Source organism: Exophiala dermatitidis, assembly GCF_000230625.1.
Source record: "Exophiala dermatitidis NIH/UT8656 unplaced genomic scaffold supercont1.6, whole genome shotgun sequence".
NCBI classification, from domain to species: Eukaryota; Fungi; Ascomycota; class Eurotiomycetes; order Chaetothyriales; family Herpotrichiellaceae; genus Exophiala; species Exophiala dermatitidis.
The window spans coordinates 2,607,882-2,626,959 of record NW_008751651.1 but is presented as its reverse complement, the minus strand read 5'-3'; the positions used below and the strand labels follow the sequence as shown (position 1 = coordinate 2,626,959).

The 19,078-nt window shown below is 52.1% G+C and overlaps 7 protein-coding genes across 7 annotated transcripts; 5 read left to right on the top strand and 2 right to left on the bottom strand.

The window, feature by feature from the left end:
* Positions 1 to 24: 24 nt before the first annotated feature.
* Positions 25 to 330, bottom strand: HMPREF1120_07760 (uncharacterized protein; the record flags this gene model as incomplete). The annotated part of the gene is made up of 1 exon (XM_009161990.1): positions 25 to 330. One exon carries the CDS (start codon positions 328 to 330, stop codon positions 25 to 27), a length of 306 nt encoding a protein of 101 aa, XP_009160238.1.
* Positions 331 to 2,216: 1,886 nt separating this feature from the next.
* Positions 2,217 to 3,626, top strand: HMPREF1120_07759 (acetyl-CoA C-acetyltransferase; the record flags this gene model as incomplete). The annotated part of the gene is made up of 4 exons (XM_009161989.1): positions 2,217 to 2,317; positions 2,378 to 2,427; positions 2,486 to 2,561; positions 2,615 to 3,626. The coding sequence occupies 4 exons, from the start codon at positions 2,217 to 2,219 to the stop codon at positions 3,624 to 3,626; spliced, it is 1,239 nt and encodes a 412-aa protein (XP_009160237.1).
* Positions 3,627 to 4,701: 1,075 nt separating this feature from the next.
* HMPREF1120_07758 (beta-galactosidase A) lies at positions 4,702 to 8,309 on the top strand (the record flags this gene model as incomplete). The annotated part of the gene is made up of 9 exons (XM_009161988.1): positions 4,702 to 4,848; positions 4,926 to 5,002; positions 5,102 to 5,404; positions 5,457 to 5,723; positions 5,776 to 5,791; positions 5,839 to 5,934; positions 5,985 to 6,119; positions 6,186 to 6,867; positions 6,931 to 8,309. 9 exons carry the CDS (start codon positions 4,702 to 4,704, stop codon positions 8,307 to 8,309), a joined length of 3,102 nt encoding a protein of 1,033 aa, XP_009160236.1.
* A 337-nt stretch (positions 8,310 to 8,646) lies between these two features.
* On the top strand, positions 8,647 to 11,849 carry HMPREF1120_07757 (elongation factor EF-2). Its single transcript, XM_009161987.1, has 2 exons — positions 8,647 to 8,728; positions 8,781 to 11,849. The coding sequence occupies exons 1-2, from the start codon at positions 8,709 to 8,711 to the stop codon at positions 11,719 to 11,721; spliced, it is 2,961 nt and encodes a 986-aa protein (XP_009160235.1). The 5' UTR covers positions 8,647 to 8,708; the 3' UTR covers positions 11,722 to 11,849.
* A 94-nt stretch (positions 11,850 to 11,943) lies between these two features.
* HMPREF1120_07756 (heat shock protein SSB1) lies at positions 11,944 to 14,931 on the top strand. Its single transcript, XM_009161986.1, has 7 exons — positions 11,944 to 12,237; positions 12,299 to 12,349; positions 12,402 to 12,528; positions 12,583 to 12,748; positions 12,801 to 13,508; positions 13,560 to 13,756; positions 13,807 to 14,931. Exons 1-7 carry the CDS (start codon positions 12,195 to 12,197, stop codon positions 14,357 to 14,359), a joined length of 1,845 nt encoding a protein of 614 aa, XP_009160234.1. The 5' UTR covers positions 11,944 to 12,194; the 3' UTR covers positions 14,360 to 14,931.
* A 223-nt stretch (positions 14,932 to 15,154) lies between these two features.
* HMPREF1120_07755 (ribosome recycling factor) lies at positions 15,155 to 16,953 on the top strand. The gene is made up of 2 exons (XM_009161985.1): positions 15,155 to 15,953; positions 16,046 to 16,953. Exons 1-2 carry the CDS (start codon positions 15,315 to 15,317, stop codon positions 16,388 to 16,390), a joined length of 984 nt encoding a protein of 327 aa, XP_009160233.1. The 5' UTR covers positions 15,155 to 15,314; the 3' UTR covers positions 16,391 to 16,953.
* A 514-nt stretch (positions 16,954 to 17,467) lies between these two features.
* Positions 17,468 to 18,948, bottom strand: HMPREF1120_07754 (uncharacterized protein; the record flags this gene model as incomplete). Its single annotated transcript, XM_009161984.1, has 2 exons — positions 17,468 to 18,797; positions 18,851 to 18,948. 2 exons carry the CDS (start codon positions 18,946 to 18,948, stop codon positions 17,468 to 17,470), a joined length of 1,428 nt encoding a protein of 475 aa, XP_009160232.1.
* Between the last annotated feature and the right edge of the window lie 130 nt (positions 18,949 to 19,078).

Genomic DNA, 19,078 nt, shown 5'->3' with positions numbered 1-19,078 from the left:
TCATCATGGCTTCCATCACCATCTTCATGTTGTCACCACCACAACCACCCCGTCATCTTCAGCGTGATCACCACGAGCACCACCCTCATCATCATCATCATGGTCATCATTGTTGTTGTCATCACAATTGCAAAAGTGCAGGTGGTCACTCCCCACGCAAGTCACTCCGTCTTCGGCACCGAGTACAAACTCTCGTCCCACACCCGCGACACAACCACAAAAACACGCGAGCACGCCAGTTGCAATCATCACACCGTCTTTCTCGATCAGGAGCGCAGCTGGGCTGATGAAGGCGGAAGCGGAAACGAGCCCACTCCTCGACGCGGCCATGTCGACAGTCCGCCCCCGCCTCCATCAGCCCCCTTGCAATATTGTCGACGTCGGCCCCGGGACTCCCTTCAACAGCGGCGACAGCGACGGCCCGACGAAGATATAGGTGCTCGTTCCAGTCGGGGCAGTCACATGTTTTCCAGGGGGCGTTGCATTCGTAGCAGAATTCGGTTTTGCAGAGGCATCTATATAGTGGATAGAGCATTAGTGACGGTTCGGTCCGAGTAGTGATAGTGACAAAGTGACAAACAGCAAGGGAAAAGGAAAAGGAAAAGTGAGGCTCAAGTGAGGCTCAAGTGACTTACTCGATATTGTTGCAACCTTGAGAAAGGAGGATGACGCGGTGACAGGTGGGACAAGTTGCTGCTGCGTTTTCTTTTTTCCATTGCTCGAATGCTAGTGCCTCTTCACTTTCAGGAGCAGGGGCGCAGTTTGAGTGTGAATAGTATTGTAGCTTGCAGGCTGCGCAAGTTGTTTCCTGGCAAACTGGACAGATGGCTTTGTTGTCTGTGGTGATAGTGTTTGGATTGATGAAAGTCGAGCATGTGGGCACGTGGCAGTATGTTCTGTCTTTGGTGGCATATTCGATGGTTTTTGCTTTGACTTTTTGCGTCAATTCGGTGCCGAGCGCAGCTGCGACTTGTGGGTTGGTGACTGAGATAATAACGCGTGGTTCACAACATCGCACTTGGTGGTCATATTCGCTTTTCACGGCGAGCTGGAATCGTCGTGAGAGACATTGGCGACACCAGATGTGAGGGCAACTGTTGCTGACCTTGACAGTTTCTAAGGGGTGGACTGATTTGCGGCAGATGTGGCATTCTTTTGAAGCCTTAGACCAAGCTTGAGCTGCGGATGCTGAGGCCATAGTGTAGGTTTATTCTATTTATCAATAGAGTAGGGAGCCTTTTCAGATCGGTTAGTATCCGCGCTTTTATATCGATGGATTGAAGGTGACTTACTGATAGAGCGCGGCTGGAGAAGACCTTGATGAACAAGAGTTTTGGTATTGTGCGACCTTGTGAAGCAGAAGAGTGTGGATGTGAAAGGACAAAGGAGAGAAGAGAAGAGAAGAACAGAGGAGAAGAGTTTGCTATAAGTAGGAAATGAAAACAATTCAACGCGCCAAGGGTAAATGTCCGGATTAGTATTTATGGTCTTCACGTGAAGGCACTTACATTCACCGCAGGCAGTGCTAAAAGACATTGCGGTGCTGTTGGGCATGGGGAGGACGCCAGATCAGAGACAGAGCTGAAGTTGTTGAAGGCGGCTTCCAACCAGCCAGCGATCTACGGGCTGGACCCCATCTGCTACTTACATGAGGACAAATGCCCTGGAAATTGGGATTGAGTTTCATCAATGGCCTGGCGGCTGGTTCAGAGCCTTTTCCCAAGTGATTAGGGATTGGCAGCATTGTCAAGGTTCTGGAGGAGGTTTCTTCGGTGTGATATCAAAGTTGATATTGACACTGCAAAGCCAATTCGGCCAGGGGCAAGGCTGGGCAAGGCTGAGGAGGCTTATGTCATCCCTGTGTCACGTGCAAGCCCCTCCACCCGGGCATCCAACTGCCAATCATGTGTCAGTACCGCCCGTGCAGACATGTTCCGGAGTGGCGCGATGCAGATGCGGCGCCGTTTTGCTGATCGACTGATGAACCGCCGCAATTGCGCTGACCGACTCTCCGCACCCGACACCGGCCAAAATTTTGAGGGACTCGGACTTGGATCAATCCCAGCAGACCATACTATACTGTTTACTCGACCGCCTCGCTCGATTGCAACGTATATATTTTCTGCTGGACCTGGAGCAGCGGTGACCGAACCAAGCATTGTCCTACCCCGAGCGCATTGACTTAGTCTCACTTCGTTCCCAACACCAACTACATCATGGCTTCCAACGGTGCCAATGGAATCCCCCACCAGAAACCGGCATTGCCTTCTGTGTACATTGTTGCGGCGGCGCGGACTCCTGTCGGCTCGTTCCTAGGGTCAGTTTGACAACGACAACGGACTATAATGTTGTTTCCGAACTGACTGTCTGTCTATAGATCGCTGTCCTCGCTGACTGCCCCTCAATTGGGATCCCACGCCATCAAGTGTACGAGTCCTCCTTGAGGTAGTCTATTCCACAACCCAATGCTGACCCGCATTGCTAGCTGCCCTTGAAAGAGTGCCGGAGATCAAGCCTCAAGATGTGCAGGAAGTCTTCTTTGGCAACGTCCTGTCCGCCAAGTAAGCATCACTCCAACAACCACCTATGGTTCTTGCTGACTTGCCCACCACAGTCTCGGTCAAAACCCTGCACGTCAATGCGCACTCGGCGCCGGCCTCGAAGCCTCGACGGTGTGCACGACGGTCAACAAAGTCTGTGCATCCGGAGTCAAGGCGATTGTGCTCGGCGCGCAAACCATCATGACGGGCAACGCCGACATCGTTGTTGCCGGTGGTGCAGAATCCATGTCCAACTGTCCTCACTACGTCCCTAACATGCGAACCGGAGTGAAATTCGGGAACCAGACGCTGGTGGATGGCGTGTTAAGAGATGGTCTGACAGACGCGTACGGAAAACAAGAACACATGGGGCTGCAGGGAGAAGAATGCGCCCGGGACCATGACTTCAACCGCGAACAGCAGGATGACTACGCAATCCAATCCTACCAAAAAGCACAGGCTGCTCAAAAGGAAGGTCTATTCGATTTCGAGGTTGCCCCCATCCAATTGCCAGGCGCTCGGGGTAAGCCTGGTGTCACGGTCGACAAGGACGACGAACCGAAGAATCTCAACGTTGACAAGCTACGGTCCATCAAGCCAGCATTTATTCCCGACAAGGGGACGGTGACTGCACCGAATGCCTCTCCTCTGAGCGATGGCGGCGCGGCTGTTGTGCTTGTTTCCGAGGCCAAACTGAAAGAGCTCAACATCAAGCCGCTGGCTAAGATTCTCGGCTGGGGAGACGCCGCCCAGCAGCCCAACAAGTTCACCACTGCGCCCGCACTGGCCATTCCCAAGGCCCTGAAACACGCTGGTGTCAGCCCGGACGACGTGGACGCCTACGAGATCAACGAGGCCTTTAGCGTCGTGGCCCTCGCCAATATGAAGATTCTCGGCTTGTCTGCTGATAAAGTCAACCTCCACGGCGGTGCGGTTGCTCTCGGACACCCACTGGGCGCCTCGGGTGCGCGCATCGTCACGACTTTGCTGGGGGTTTTGAAAGCTAAGAAGGGCAAGATTGGCTGCGTTGGCATTTGCAATGGCGGCGGTGGAGCCAGTGCTTTGGTCATCGAGTCCTTGATGTGAATTTTTGGGGCTGTCTCGCCCGTCTGTCCTTACAGCGGAATGCATGGCCTCATGGGTTGCACGTGCGTACGAATGGATAGCAAAAAGAACAAAAGCATGAGGATTGGCGCCGGTGCTTTCGTTTGATCTCAGCACATGAGACATGAGATAGAGTATCTCTCTGCTTGTGTAGCAAATTTGGGCAAGTTTCAGGTCATGACTAATAAGCACGTCCAACAATATATCCACAGAGTGGCAGATGACCCTCGTATACTCCAGTCGCAACTCTAGCTCTGAAAGGCTATTGCTTAGGAAGTGGTGGTCATCTCCCAACTTGAACTCGTACCAATTCAACTCGCATTCATTGCTACTACAGTACCTAGGTAGTCCTGAAAGCTGCAGTGGTAGCTGCACACTTCGGGCAAATGTCGACCGAGACCTGGATATTAGGGGGGGGAAGTTATATCGGCACCACACTTCGATCCAACTGCCTTTGCTGCAGTGAAAGCTTTGTTGAAGGTGGAGGTGGAGATATTCCATACCTACCCAGATACTAAGGTACACTGCCGATGGTGTGTAACAGGCATTTCGAACGTAACCCTTCGAAACCACTCTAACCGACCGGACTGACCATTAGCAACAATGGAAGGAAACGTTCAGAAACCTTCATGGAAGTCCTACTAGTACAACAGCAAGCATCTGAACAATCAGGTAACCCACTGGTGACCACCGGTGAGTTTCTGCCTTTGATGTACATCATGTACCACTGTGGAACCTGGTTACACTCTGTGGACTTCAAGTTCCTCAAACGGCACGGCACCCCTGTCAAAATGTAGATCTGGGGATGCGGAGGATCAGCGACCCTTGCTATACTACGACCTTACATGGAAGGTCGATATGCACAATGACCCAGTGCCTGTGGAAACCTTCACCCCGCCACCGGAGCATCTGTATGAACATGGCAGCCATACGGATGGATACGGTGACCACGGTCGAGGCACCGGATGTTCAAAAGGCAAAGCATTGAACCTGCACTGGGCTGGAAAATTGCAAGTATCCTTCAGCAAGGACGATTGCACGATTCCGCGAGCAGCCGATGACAATGAGACTGACGCTTCTTTCCGCGGTGCTCGCCATATTGGCCGTCCAAGTTACTGGACTTGTTGCCCGTCCTCGGACCCTCGGTGGCTTCAGCATTGTCGAACATCCGGATCCAGAAAAACGGGCTCTCTTGCAAAACATCGTGGGTGCAAAACCAAAACCGCCATACTGTGGCTGTGGCTTCAGATGAAAGTGTCCCAGGCTGAGATTTGATGGCAGGTGACTTGGGATGAGCGGTCGCTGTTCATCCATGGCGAGCGGATCATGATCTTCAGTGGTGAAGTGCATCCATTTAGGTAAGCTGGTAGCGAGAGAACTGAAATCTGGTCCCAGGGACTCCTGGCTGTTCTGTTTGCGTTGAGAAAAAGACAACAGTTGACCAAGCAAACGAACAGATTGCCTGTGCCCTCACTATGGCTTGATGTCTTCCAGAAAATCAAAGCACTCGGCTTTAACTGTGTGTCATTCTATGTCGATTGGGCTCTGCTGGAAGGGACTCCTGGAAACTACAGTGCCGAGGGGGTGTTTGCGCTCGAACCTTTCTTTGAAGCCGCTAGCTCGGCGGGCATATATCTCCTTGCCCGACCGGGACCTTACATCAATGCCGAAGTCTCAGGAGGAGGCTTTCCAGGCTGGCTTCAAAGACTGCGAGGGACTCTAAGGACAACAGATGCCGATTTTTTGGCGGCTACCGAGAAGTAATAAGAAGAAAAGGAAAATGCCTCTCGTTGTTTCTGACTTTTGATACAGCTATGTCCGCCACGTCGCATCAACAATCGCCAAAGCACAGATCACCAATGGCGGGCCCGTCATACTGTATCAGCCGGAGAACGAGTACTCGGGATTCTGCTGTGGTTACACCAAGCCGGACGGCCAGTACATGCAGGATGTCATGGACCAGGCTAGACAGGCTGGGATTGTTGTTCCCATGCTGAGCAATGATGCTGGCGTCAATGGTTACAATGCTCCTGGCACGGGTGTTGGAGCGGTAGACATCTATGGCCATGATGGTTACCCGTGAGTGTGTCCTTAGTATCTATGATACCATGCCCTGCTGACGGCTCCCTAGACTGGGCTTCGACTGTGTAAGTATCCAGAAACAAGTGGGACTAACGACGTTGACGGTTCAAAGGCGAATCCGACTGTTTGGCCCCGAGGAAAATTGCCCACCGACTGGTGGCAGAAGCACCTCAACCAGAGTCCTACGACGCCTTATAGCGTCACGGAGGTAAGTACATACACTAACACCAACCATAAGGCCGTGCTGACCTCCGTCAGTTCCAAGCTGGCTCTTTTGATCCCTGGGGAGGGCCAGGCTTCGAGAAATGCGGCGTCCTGGTCAACAGCGAGTTCGAGAGGGTCTTTTACAAGAATGATTTGAGCTTTGGGGTGAAAATATTGAATCTATACATGGTCAGAATCCCCTCCCGAGATATCATTGCCTCTCTCGAAGTGCTGTTGTGTTGACGCTCTACTTAGACTTTCGGAGGCACTAACTGGGGAAATCTGGGACATCCCGGGGGATACACTTCATATGACTATGCTGCTCCGATTGACGAAAATCGTCAAGTCGAACGTGAGAAGTACAGTCAGCTGAAGTTGATTGCAAATTTTGTCAAGACATCGCCCTCCTACTTCGATGCGGAGCAGTTGCCCAACTCCACCACAATGTATACGACCACTGCGGATTTGACAGTGACGCCTGTGAAAAGCAACAGCAGTCTTTCGACCTTCTGGGCGGTCAGGCACACTGACTATGCAAGTCAAGAGTCGACGTCTTACAAGCTGACCATACCAACCAGTGCTGGAAATCTGACCATTCCCCAGCTCGGGGGCGGCGTACTGACTCTCAACGGCCGTGACTCGAAAATCCACGTTTCAGACTACGACATCCGCGGCACGACGCTCTTGTACAGTACTGCAGAGATACTGACGTGGAAGGTCTTTGGGTCAAGGAAAGTCGTGATTCTGTACGGTGCGGAAGGAGAGCATCATGAGGTTTCGGTCTTGTCCACGGCGGCGGCGTCCCTCGTAGAGGGTTCAGATGCCGGTGTAACCTTCGGCACAGGCACAGGCACAGGCTCGTCAGCTACGATTGCATGGCATACTTCTCCTTCACGGCGCGTCGTCAAAGTGGGAGACTTGGAAATCTATATCCTTGGTAAGCATTAAAGCTTCAACGGACCGTCTACCGGGGAAAATATCTCAAGCTGACTCTAAGCAGATAGAAACTCGGCTTACAACTACTGGATCCCCGAATTGTCAACAAACGGCACCTCCGCATCGTTTGGCTCACAGGAAGCCACTGCATCGTCAATCATCGTGAAGGCGGGCTACCTTGTCAGATCAGCTTCCCTGGTAGACGACCAGCTTCAGATCACAGCCGATTTCAATGCAACGACCGCAATTGAGATCATTGGCGTCCCTTCCGCGGCAAAGACACTCTGCGTGAATGGACAGAGTGTGCAGTATAGCGCAGACGCTCGCTCCGGCGACTGGTCAAACATTACAGTTTCGTGGACAGATCCTGGCATAACATTACCCGCATTAAACAGCCTCGACTGGAAGTACATCGACAGTCTCCCAGAAGTCAACGACCCGGATTATGATGATTCAAAATGGGTTGTTGCCGACCATGCCACGACGAACAACACCGTGCGGAACTTGACGACTCCCACATCGCTATATGCTTCCGACTACGGGTTCCACACCGGCTCACTCATATATCGCGGGCACTTCAGGGCTGCTGACACCAACAACGAATCGAATGTGAGCCTGTATCTGAACACTCAAGGTGGCTCTGCCTTTGGCCACTCTGTCTGGCTGAACCAGACATATCTCGGGTCGTGGGCCGGAGTCAGCACCGAAAACAACACGAATGCCACATATAATCTACCTCAACTCGATGCTGGCAAGGACTATGTCGTGACGGTGCTCATTGACCATATGGGCTTGGAAGAGAGCGGTACAGTGGGCGCCGACAAGATGAAGACACCGCGTGGAATCCTGAACTATGCTTTGCTGTCTGGAAGCGATACTTTGGCTTCGTCAGACATCACCTGGAAACTCACCGGCAATCTAGGCGGCGAACACTATCAAGACCGTGTCCGAGGCCCGCTCAACGAAGGTGGTCTGTACGCCGAACGCCAGGGTTTCCACCTCCCTTATCCGCCGAGCACGACTTGGGAATCCGCCAGTCCCTTTCAGGGGCTTTCTGGACCTGGTGTCGCCTTCTACACGGCCCAGTTCGACTTGGACATACCTCAAGGTTGGGATGTTCCCATGTCGTTCAATTTTGGCAATACTACTAGTAGCACCACTGGCGGTTCGCCGGCAAAGTTCCGCGTGCAGCTGTTTGTTAATGGCTTTCAGTATGGCAAGTATATCAACCACATTGGCCCGCAGACGAGCTTTCCTGTCCCAGAAGGGATTCTGAACTATCATGGGACAAATTGGTTGGCTTTGACACTGTGGGCTCATGAGCCTAGTGGAGCTAAGCTCGACAGCTTTGAGCTTGTGCATGGGACTCCTGTCTTGACTGCTTTGAGGGATATTGCTTTTGTTGGACAGGAGGGATGGACACAACGGCAGGACGCGTACTAAGTAGGGTGGTAGTGTCTTGAAGATGTTGCTGTCGAGTCTGGCAGATATCGTGGCTAGCTTACCGTATAGTTTGCCTGGGTGTCGTCCATAATATTTCATCCATAGTAGAGGCACTTCTTGGAATGAACTAATCGACACAAGATTGTTTTGTGCGCCAGATAACTGAGCATACACATGTTGGAAGAGTGCCCTTCCATCGCAGTCTGGAATGAATCAGGGGCAAGGCTGAAGTATCTTATCTTATCAACCATGTACGGGCGAGCACAAATGCCATAACGCAGCGAACCGCAATAATGCTCATGCTCAGGCTGGGCGGCGGATTTTCTATGCTTGAACTCGCAGGTTGAAACTTTTGCGCCGCGCCGTGCTGTAACCGACAAACAAGCCCAAGCCGCCAGCATGGACGATCTTTATGACGAGTGAGTTTGCATGACCGTATCCATACTGATTCTCTCTAACGGCATGACACAGGTTCGGCAACTTCATCGGCGAAGCAGTCTCCGAAGATGAAGGGACGCAAGATGGCGGCGACGCGGGCCAGAACTACGTCTACGACGAGGACTCGGACACGGAGCAGCAGCAGCAGCAACAGCACGATCAGTTGATGGAAGTGGACGATGAGGGACCTTCGAACGCCGTGATCCTACACGAAGACAAGCAATACTATCCCACAGCGCAGCAGGTATATGGCGAGGATGTGGAAACACTGGTTCAAGAGGAAGATGCGCAACCGCTCTCGCAGCCGATTGTGGCGCCTGTGACGCAGAAGAAATTCCAGGTTCAAGAGGCCGACCTGCCGCCTGTGTTTTACTCGCGAGATTTCATGACCGACCTGCTCAGTTTCCCTGAAGGAATCCGAAACATTGCCGTGGCGGGACATCTACACCATGGAAAAACGGCGTTTGTGGACATGTTGGTGATGCAAACACATGATTTGCAGGAGAGGCTGGATCGACGCGTCGGCAAGAGAAGGGATGAACAGCTGAGGTACACGGATACACATTTCCTGGAGCGGGAGAGAGGTGTCTCGATCAAGGCTGCGCCCATCAGTCTTGTCATGCAGGGCACGCGGGGGAAATCGCACATTCTCAACATCATCGATACGCCTGGTCATGTCAACTTTGTGGACGAGGTCGCTTCCAGTCTCCGACTTGTTGATGGAGTTGTTCTGGTGGTGGATGTGGTTGAAGGCGTCCAGATCAACACGGAGCAAGTTATCAAACATGCCGTGCTGGAAGATTTGCCCATGGTGTTGGTCATCAACAAGATGGACCGCTTGATTTTGGAACTGAAGATCCCGCCGACGGACGCGTATTTCAAACTCAAGCACGTGGTTGAAGAAGTCAATACCATTATTGAGAATACCATTCCCGGCCAAGGAGAGAAGAGGCGGCTGTCGCCTGAAAAGGGTAATGTCGCCTTTGCCTGCACGTCCATGGAATGGATCTTTACGCTACCGTCGTTTGCCAAAATGTACGCCGAAACCTATCCCAAAGTCGACGCGACCGAATTCTCCCGCAGATTGTGGGGTGATATCTTCTTTAACCCTCGGAGTCGGAAATTTACGAGAAAGGGAATGGAGGAGGGGTCGAAACGAGCCTTTGTCAATTTTGTCCTCGAACCCATCTACAAATTGTACTCTCTTACTATTAGCGAGAGTCCTGAGGATCTGGAAGCGACACTCAAGACCCTGGGAATCTCGTTGAAGCCATCCGAGCTTAAGTCCGATGCAAAGGTGCTACTGAAGTTGGTGTGCGCTCAGTTTTTCGGCCCCGCAAGTGGGTTTGTCGACATGATTGTTCAACACCTACCATCTCCTGTGGACGGCGCGAAACGGCTACTGGAACACTATTACACCGGACCTGTGGAGGAGTCGTCTGTCGGAGAGTCGATGATCAAATGCGACTCAGATGGCCCTTTGGTCGTGCACGTCACCAAACTGTTCAACACTTCAGACGCCAAGACATTCAACGCTTTTGGCCGCATTTTGTCCGGCACTGCCTTGCCTGAACAGATCGTTCGAGTCCTTGGTGAATCGTACAGTCTGGAAGACGAGGAAGACTCGACCACCGCCACCATTACATCTACTTTCTTGGACTGTTCGCGCTACAACATCCCTGTTTCGGGGGTTCCGGCAGGAAACCTCGTGCTTCTTGCTGGCATCGACAATTCCATTGTCAAGACGGCAACTGTGGTCGCGGAGGAGTTTCCCAACGGCGAGGGAGCATACATCTTCCGACCGATCCGCCACTTTACGGAATCCGTCTTCAAGGTTGCAGTCGAGCCCATCAACCCGTCGGAATTGCCCAAGATGTTGGAAGGCTTGCGGAAAATCAACAAATCGTACCCGCTGATCACGACCAAAGTGGAAGAATCCGGTGAACATGTCGTCCTGGGCACAGGCGAACTGTACATGGACTGCGTTTTACACGACCTGCGGACACTCTACGCCGAAATGGACATCAAGGTTTCCGATCCGGTCACTCGGTTCTGTGAGACCGTGACCGAAACCAGCGCGATCATGTGCTACGCGTTGACACCGAATAAGAAAAACAAGCTTACCATGATTGCGGAGCCGTTGGATGATGGGATTGCCGAAGATATCGAGGCCGGGGTGGTGAGGATACGAGATCCGATCCGCAAGGTGGCCAAGTTCTTTGAGGAGAAATACGAATGGGACAAATTGGCGGCGCGGTCGATCTGGGCGTTCGGTCCGGACGAGATGGGTCCCAATATTCTTTGCGACGACACCTTGCCCTCGACCACGGACAAGAAGTTACTGCGGACGGTGCAGGAAAGCATCAAACAAGGTTTCTCATGGGGTACGCGCGAAGGACCACTGTGCGAAGAGCCTATCCGCAACACCAAGTTCAGACTGACGGGTGCTGAGCTGGCGGCCGAGCCGATTTTCCGCGGAGGCGGCCAGATTATTCCAACCGCTCGACGGGCGGTGTATTCGTCGTTTCTGATGGGCGGGCCCAGACTAATGGAGCCCATCTACAGTGTGCATATGACGGGACCGGCAGACTCGATCCAGGGTTTGTATACTGTATTGATGAAGAGGCGGGGACATGTGATTTCGGATGGGCCCGTGGCTGGTACCCCGCTGTATGCGGCCAAGGCTTTGCTGCCGGTCATCGACAGCTTTGGGTTTGAGACCGATCTTCGCATCCACAGCCAGGGAGCTGCCAGTGTGTCGTTGGTGTTTGATCGCTGGGATGTCGTTCCTGGTGATCCGCTCGATAAGAGCATCAAGATCCGCCCTCTAGAGATGGCGGGACCACAGCAGGCTGCAAGGGATTTTGTCCTCAAAACGAGACGGAGGAAGGGTTTGAGCGAGGATGTTGATGTGAAACGATTCTTGGAGCCGGAATTGTTGGCTGGGTTGAGGGAAAGTGGTATTTTGGATTGATGTACAGCGATGATATGAATCAAACACACGTCCAGTTGTCGCAATGAGCATTCTGTAGAACGAGGCTCACCAATGATAGTGCGCAATAATGTTGTAAACCATGGCCCCAGACGTGGCCAAGAGCGATACTCACGATCCAGATCCAGACCCTGAAAGTGCCGCTAGTGTGTAATCCGGTATACGATACTAGTTCCATTCAGGGTCTTCCGCAAACAGACTAGCGCGTTGTCCCGTCGGAGATAGCGGCGGCGGCGAATCTTGGCCAAAATTTTTGGGTCCCTGGCTTGGAAAATTTATGTGGCCCGCTTCGCCCAACTGAATCTTGCAAAAGTTCGAGTTGGCCTGCGCCTTAATAGTCCGCTCGACATCTTTTCCACACCTTCGTCCTCTTGTCTCTTTCTCCCTCCACTGCCTCTGCTCATCCCGATAAACCTTGCAGAGTTCATATCAACAGTCCTCTCCTTCCCGCGACCATGGCTGACGAAGTTTACGATGGTGCCATCGGCATCGATCTGGGTACGATGGCTTTTGCGACCTCTTCACCGTTGTTGTGCAGCATCTAACACGACTCAAACAGGTACCACCTACTCCTGTGTTGCCAACTACGAGGGCAACAATGTCGAAATCAGTATGTATTGGTCCGTCTGGTCTGCTGTGAACTCGACTAATCTGTTTTGCAGTCGCCAACGAGCAGGGTAGCTTCACCACCCCTTCCTTCGTCTCCTTCACCGACGAAGAGCGTCTCATCGGTGAGGCGGCCAAAAACCAGGCTGCCATGAACCCGGAAAACACCGTTTTCGATGTCAAGTTAGTTTTGTCGAGGAAACTGAAAAAGATGCGGGGTTCTAACAAAGTTTCTAGGCGATTGATCGGACGACGGTTCGATGACCCGATTGTCAAGAAGGATGTTGAGTCCTGGCCATTCAAGGTCGTCGACCAAGGTGGCAACCCTATGGTCCAAGTTAGATATCTGGGCGAGACCAAGACTTTCTCTCCTCAGGAAATCTCCGCAATGGTCCTCATGAAGGTACGGATTGGTTGTACGACGAATAAGATGACAGTTCTAACTATGGCCACAGATGAAGGAAGTCGCCGAGACCAAGCTGGGCAAGAAAGTCGAGAAGGCCGTCATCACCGTGCCCGCCTACTTCAACGACAACCAGCGACAAGCCACCAAGGACGCCGGTGCCATTGCTGGCCTGAACGTTCTGCGTATCATTAACGAGCCTACCGCGGCTGCCATTGCTTACGGTTTGGGCTCCGGCAAGTCCGACAAGGAGCGAAACGTTCTCATCTACGATCTCGGTGGTGGTACTTTCGATGTGTCTCTGCTGAACATCCAGGGCGGTGTTTTCACTGTCAAGGCCACCGCCGGTGACACTCACTTGGGTGGTCAAGATTTCGACACCAACCTCCTTGAGCACTTCAAGAAGGAGTTCACGCGGAAGACCAAGAAGGATCTCTCTGGGGATGCCCGTGCTCTCCGAAGACTGCGGACCGCTTGCGAGCGTGCCAAGAGAACCCTGTCCAGCGCCACCCAGACCACTGTCGAGATCGACTCGCTCTTTGACGGTGAAGACTTCAACACTCAAATTACCCGTGCTCGTTTCGAGGATCTCAATGCCAAGGCTTTCAGCGGCACTCTCGAGCCTGTCCAACAGGTGCTCAAGGATGCCAACATTGACAAGTCTGGCGTTGACGTGATTGTCCTTGTTGGTGGTTCCACCCGTATCCCTCGTATTCAGAAACTCCTTAGCGACTTTTTCGATGGCAAGAAGTTGGAGAAGGTGAGCAATCTCCCTTTGCAACATGTCGGGTAAATACTAATTTGTTTTCAGAGCATCAACCCCGATGAGGCCGTCGCCTACGGTGCCGCCGTCCAGGCTGGTATCCTTTCCGGCAAAGCCACTTCCGCCGAGACTGCTGATTTGCTGCTGCTCGATGTCGTCCCGCTTTCCCTGGGTGTTGCTATGGAAGGCAACATTTTTGCTCCTGTCGTTCCTCGTGGACAGACTGTCCCGACCATCAAGAAGAGGTGTGTATTTCTCGCATTTTGCTTGCGATCATATCTAACGTGTTACATAGAACCTTCACTACTGTCCAGGATGGCCAAGCTTCCGTCGTGTTCCCTGTTTACCAGGGTGAACGGACCAACTGCGAAGACAACACCTCCCTGGGTGAATTCACTTTGGCTCCTATCCCTCCCATGAAGGCTGGCGAGGCTCAACTTGAAGTCGTCTTCGAGGTCGACGTCAACGGTATCCTCAAGGTTACTGCTACCGAGAAGTCGTCCGGCCGAAGCGCCAACATCACCATCTCCAACGCTGTCGGCAAGCTGTCCAGCTCGGAGATTGAGAAGATGGTTGAGGATGCCGCCAAGTTCAAGACCACCGATGAGGCTTTCACCAAGAAATTCGAGGCCAAGCAGCAACTCGAGTCGTACATTGGCCGTGTCGAGGAAATGATCTCCGACCCGGGTTTGTCCATGAAGATGAAGCGTGGCAACAAGGCCAAGATCGAGGAGGCCCTCAGCGATGCCATGCAACAGCTTGAGTTGGAGGACTCGACTCCTGATGACCTGAAGAAGAAGGAGTTGGCCCTGAAGAGAGCCATGACCAAGGCCATGGCCACGAGATAATTGTGCTTTGTGCTTTGTACACTAGACAGGCAAGGCATACTGTACCATCGATTTGCGGCTCAAAATCAAGGCGTTTCTCGAACAGTACAGTCACAGTCACAACCGTCATTGTCAATCCGGAGGAACGCGAAAAGAAAAAAACACTGGTTTCTCATGACATTTACGAGTATGCATGCATGCCATTTTCAGGGATTGGCTGGCGTCGTTTCGGATTTTCTTTGCAGGTCCGAACCGTGACTTTGACATCAAAAGGCAAGGCTGGCTGGGCTGGACTGGGCTAGGTCTGGTTCTAGCTAGGTCAGGCCAGGCGAGGAGAAAAGTTGTGGCTTATGATCAATCAGATAGAGCGGCAGTTTTCTTGCCGTTGCAGAATGACATGTTTTTGGTCGATTCAATTCAACGACAATTTGTTTGTATATCTTGACCTGACTGCTCGTAGCCAGTGGTCCTGTAGAAGTGTACACAACAGAAGCTGGAAAGTGTTAGTACTGTTCAGCCGATATCAAGGCCTACGAGACCTACACAGTATTATTACTCCGAGTCTCTCGATGTAATGTTTATGTTGAGCCGAACGTCTTCAATTGCACTACCAGTATGTACAGTACCGTATCGACAGTTGAGGCTCGAACCAAGGGCTCTCTAGACCGTATGGGCTCGCTCAGTTTTTGTTATATGAGGTAACGGGAATGTTCCGAATACACGCCGCTTTTGAACCCGCCCTGCCGTGAGGTGAGGTCGGAGTCACTCCAATAATAAAATCAGAGTGGAACTTATTACATTTGCACGCCAATGCTTCAGCTTTGGCTTCTCCAACTTTCGAAATATCAACATTGCACCCTCAAAGCTTCAAGTTCACTGCAAGGGAGACGAGACACTTTATGTAACTCCTGGGTAGTAACAATCCTGCACTATCTCCCTCTCCGGCGTTCGGAAACTCTGAACTCAATAAACAAGAATGCCTCCTCGTCGAAGCAAAGACGCAGCGCTCCAGCTCGCGCAAGCCCTCGTCCGGCCGCAAGCAGCACAAGTGCCCATTTCACAAAGTTCAAGTTCGATATGTATTCAATGCCGACGGACCATGATGACCCTGCCGAAACGACAACCAGACACGGGGCTACGACCACTATCGCAACCGCGTACACAATTAGCATTGCCATTGCGCAATCCCAATCCATCGGCCTTGAAGTCCTCGGCTTCGCCATTCACCACCTCAAGTCCCCAACTCAAAAAACAATCCTCATGCAAAAAATCCGCCCGAAAATCCCCCTCCGTCCAACCTCCCAATCCCGAGACCGTGATCCCCGACAACGCGGCCGAACGGGAACGCGAGCACGAAATCGACCCGTACGATTTCTCGGATCTGAACAACAAAATCGCCAAGGCTATTCAACGTCTCAAGGACGGCTTACTCAAGACACGGGATGCCGGAAGAGTCACTCCGCAAATGGTCGAGGGATTGCCTGTGGAGATAAATGTCAAGGGTCATGATGCCCATGGGGCGCCGCCGCATAAGGAGAGGATGAAGATTGGGGATTTGGCGAGTGTTACGCCTAGAGGAGGGAGGATGATGCAGGTGTTTTGTGCGGAACAGGCGGTAAGCTAAGCACCTCTCATCTTTTGCAAGGTCCTACGTCTTTGCGGTTGCAGTTGCGGTTGCTGACAATGTTCTCTTGTTGTTCTTTTTAGCACGTCAAACCAATTTGTTCCTCAATCCTCGGAAGTCCATATAGTCTTGTCCCCCAAGTCGACGCCAACAATCCCCTGTTGGTCCTGGTTCCCGTGCCGCCCATGACGGCCGAGACGCGCGCACAGGCCCGCGCCGAAGCCAAAAAGGTCTATGATCGCGCAACTCTCGAGGTGCGTAATGCCAGGGGTGATGCACAGAAACGGTTCCGCAAGATGGAGAATCAGAAATTGGTTATTGTGGATGAGTTGCATAAGGCGCATAAGCAGATGGAGGAGATTGTGAGGAAGGCGGGGGATGAATGTAAGAAACTTTATGAGGGGGCTGTTAAGGCTATGGAGGGTTGAAAAAAAAACATCGTCAGTTCTTCTTGGGTGTAGGGTATTCAGGAGAAGGAAGGGTTGGGTTCATGGCCGCATTATATCATATCATACTATACTCGAAATCGGAACCCCCACCATACTATAGAGCTGCGGGTGAAATCCGAAAGTTCTTGTGCCATGGGGTGTATATATATACTGTCCAAGAGAGGTGAAGCTCCATCTATGGTCGTAGGTTATTCTCTGCGTGTATACATACATACATATACATACTGTCCAAAAAGGGGTGAAAAGCACGGAGAAGGGACTGGCGGGAGGAGACAGTAGACAGACAAGAAAAAAGAGAGCGTGCGGGCAAGTGGAAGAAGATGAACAAATGGAGGATATACCTAGGTAGGTAGGAGGTAGTGTCCATTAAATAAATACCTAAACTTATGGCATAGGCTTACGACCTGTTTGCAGTGGTCACTGACCATGGAATACGACATAATTCACCCACACTGACAGTCATACTGGCCCTGATATTGATCCAGGCTTTGACCTAACCGTAACGATGATCATGAACCAGGGGCACATTCTGTCTCACTTCCGCCTTCGAGTCCGCATCCGCCATGCATCGATTATGCAATTTGCGCTCGGCCACCCACCATGTACCGACTGTATCAGACTATCATCTGGTTGATTTAAGCGGCGGCGCTTCGACGAACGACTTCGAACGGCAGTGAAAATGCTCACCTTGATGTGGAGATATTGATCGTGTGAGCTGACGGCACCGTACATAGGTAGTTACTCGACTTGTTTTGGGGTAGAGGGTAGAGAACTTCTTCTGCTCCATGCTGAGAGGATTGATCAAGAGCATGTAAGCGGCGCTCTCTCTCCATTTTCGTCCAGGTGACGAGTTCAAAGCCCTCGAAAATGGTCATGCGCCTTGGGTTGCGCAGCCGCACTCGGAGCAACCATCGAGAGCCGCCTTCATGGGATAGGACTTGCAATTCCAGCCTTTGCTTCCTCCACTGGCGCCGCCTGCTCGTTTCTTTTTCATACTGAGACGTACGCCACCCCTATGGCGTGTGACCGAGCTTCACTTCTCTTTTCTGATTTTGATCACTTCTCACCATCTCTTTCTTCGTCCGCTTCTCTCCGTTCTTTCTCATCTGTGTCTGTACCAGACTCATCTGGAACAGACTCTGGAGGCGGTGGAGGTGGTGCCGGAGAAGGAGGAGCAGCAACGGCAGTAGGAGGAGTTTGTTTCAAGCCAGGGTTGCCTTTTGGTTGTGAGACGTCCTGGATAAATCCCTGGCTCCGCCGACGCAACCGCGGGTCGTGCCATTTCGTGGCATCTGGAATACCATACGCTTTTGTAATCACTGGTCGGCCGACCAGACTCTTCGCTTTGGGAGAATAGACCGCGAAGACATCCAACCGCAGTTTACCACGCTCCCCAACGAACTCAATATGCCCGATGATATGACACGGATCACGGGCATCTGTATGTGCCGCTTTGCTTTGGCCCAAAGACCAATGTAGCCGGAACATAGTACATGCGGATTCAATGGCATCCTGGTACGTCATTGTGCGCACAGCATCGCGGTAACCTTGCATGGATTCGTGTTGTCCATATTCGCCCCGGAGGAAAGGCAGCATTTTCTTCATGTCATTCTCGGGAATCCGTCGGATCGGAAGTTGCTGGGCAGCCTTTTCTTCCTCACTGAGATTTCTTCTTGCTGTTGGTAGGTGAGATAGATAGAATGGGCGGATGTTGTTTAGGGTGCTGGTGTTGCTGGATGATAAAAGCCCGGCCGAAGTCAAGCGGTCCACAGCACGAGCTTTTGTGATCCGGTATGATATGACCCAAAACTCCTTGAGTCCGTAATAGAATGCTTTTCCGAGGATGATCGGATGGAGAGCACGGTCCAGTCTGCTTCCATACGATTCTGGTAGTTGTCGCCAGGCGACCGAAGTTTGCCCAGGTTTGAGGACAAGATATTTCACCTCGTACACAGGAGGGCGATTCAACGGGACGACCAGTTCAAGGCTGACTCGCATTTCTTGTGGTTGGATGACCCGGAAAAATCCAATCAACTGTTCCCGCCTTGTGGCTTCCTTCTCGACCAATTTTGCAACTTGCACCTTTATGTCGTGGACCAGTTTGTGGTCCTGTTGGAGTTTCTGGAATGTCTTCCATTCTGGATCTTCGGGTCTATAAGGCAGACCCCTCCGCTTGCGGATGGACCAAAGGAGGGGAAGGCTGATTTCGTTCGGTTGGAAATCAGAACCTGGGAGTGAGGCATTCTGTGGCGGCTGTTCGGGTAGCCTAGATGCCACTGTATTCTGGTCCGACTTTTTGGGCTGTTCTTTGGGAAGCAGTTGGTTTATGGTGGAGATGACGCAGTAACTGAGGACGAAACTGGTCAGGATGCGGGAAATGACGGGTCTAGTTGTGCAGTTAGAGAAGTCTCAAGTTGTAGGCTGATAGTTTGGACCTACTTGGATTGCCGTGTCACCGACACTCTTTGCACGTCAATGTGTCCACTCTGGAGCGGCACACGCGCTGTCCGCGACCGACGGAACAGGGACTTGAGCATGGGTATACAGCCACCTCAGTTGCGGACATTGCGCGAAGAGTTAAGAGGGTCGAATGTCGCCGCGCCCGCGGTCACTGCCGTGGCACGAATGCCTCAAGCGGTACTTGCTCGTGGAAGGCGGGAGGCCGTC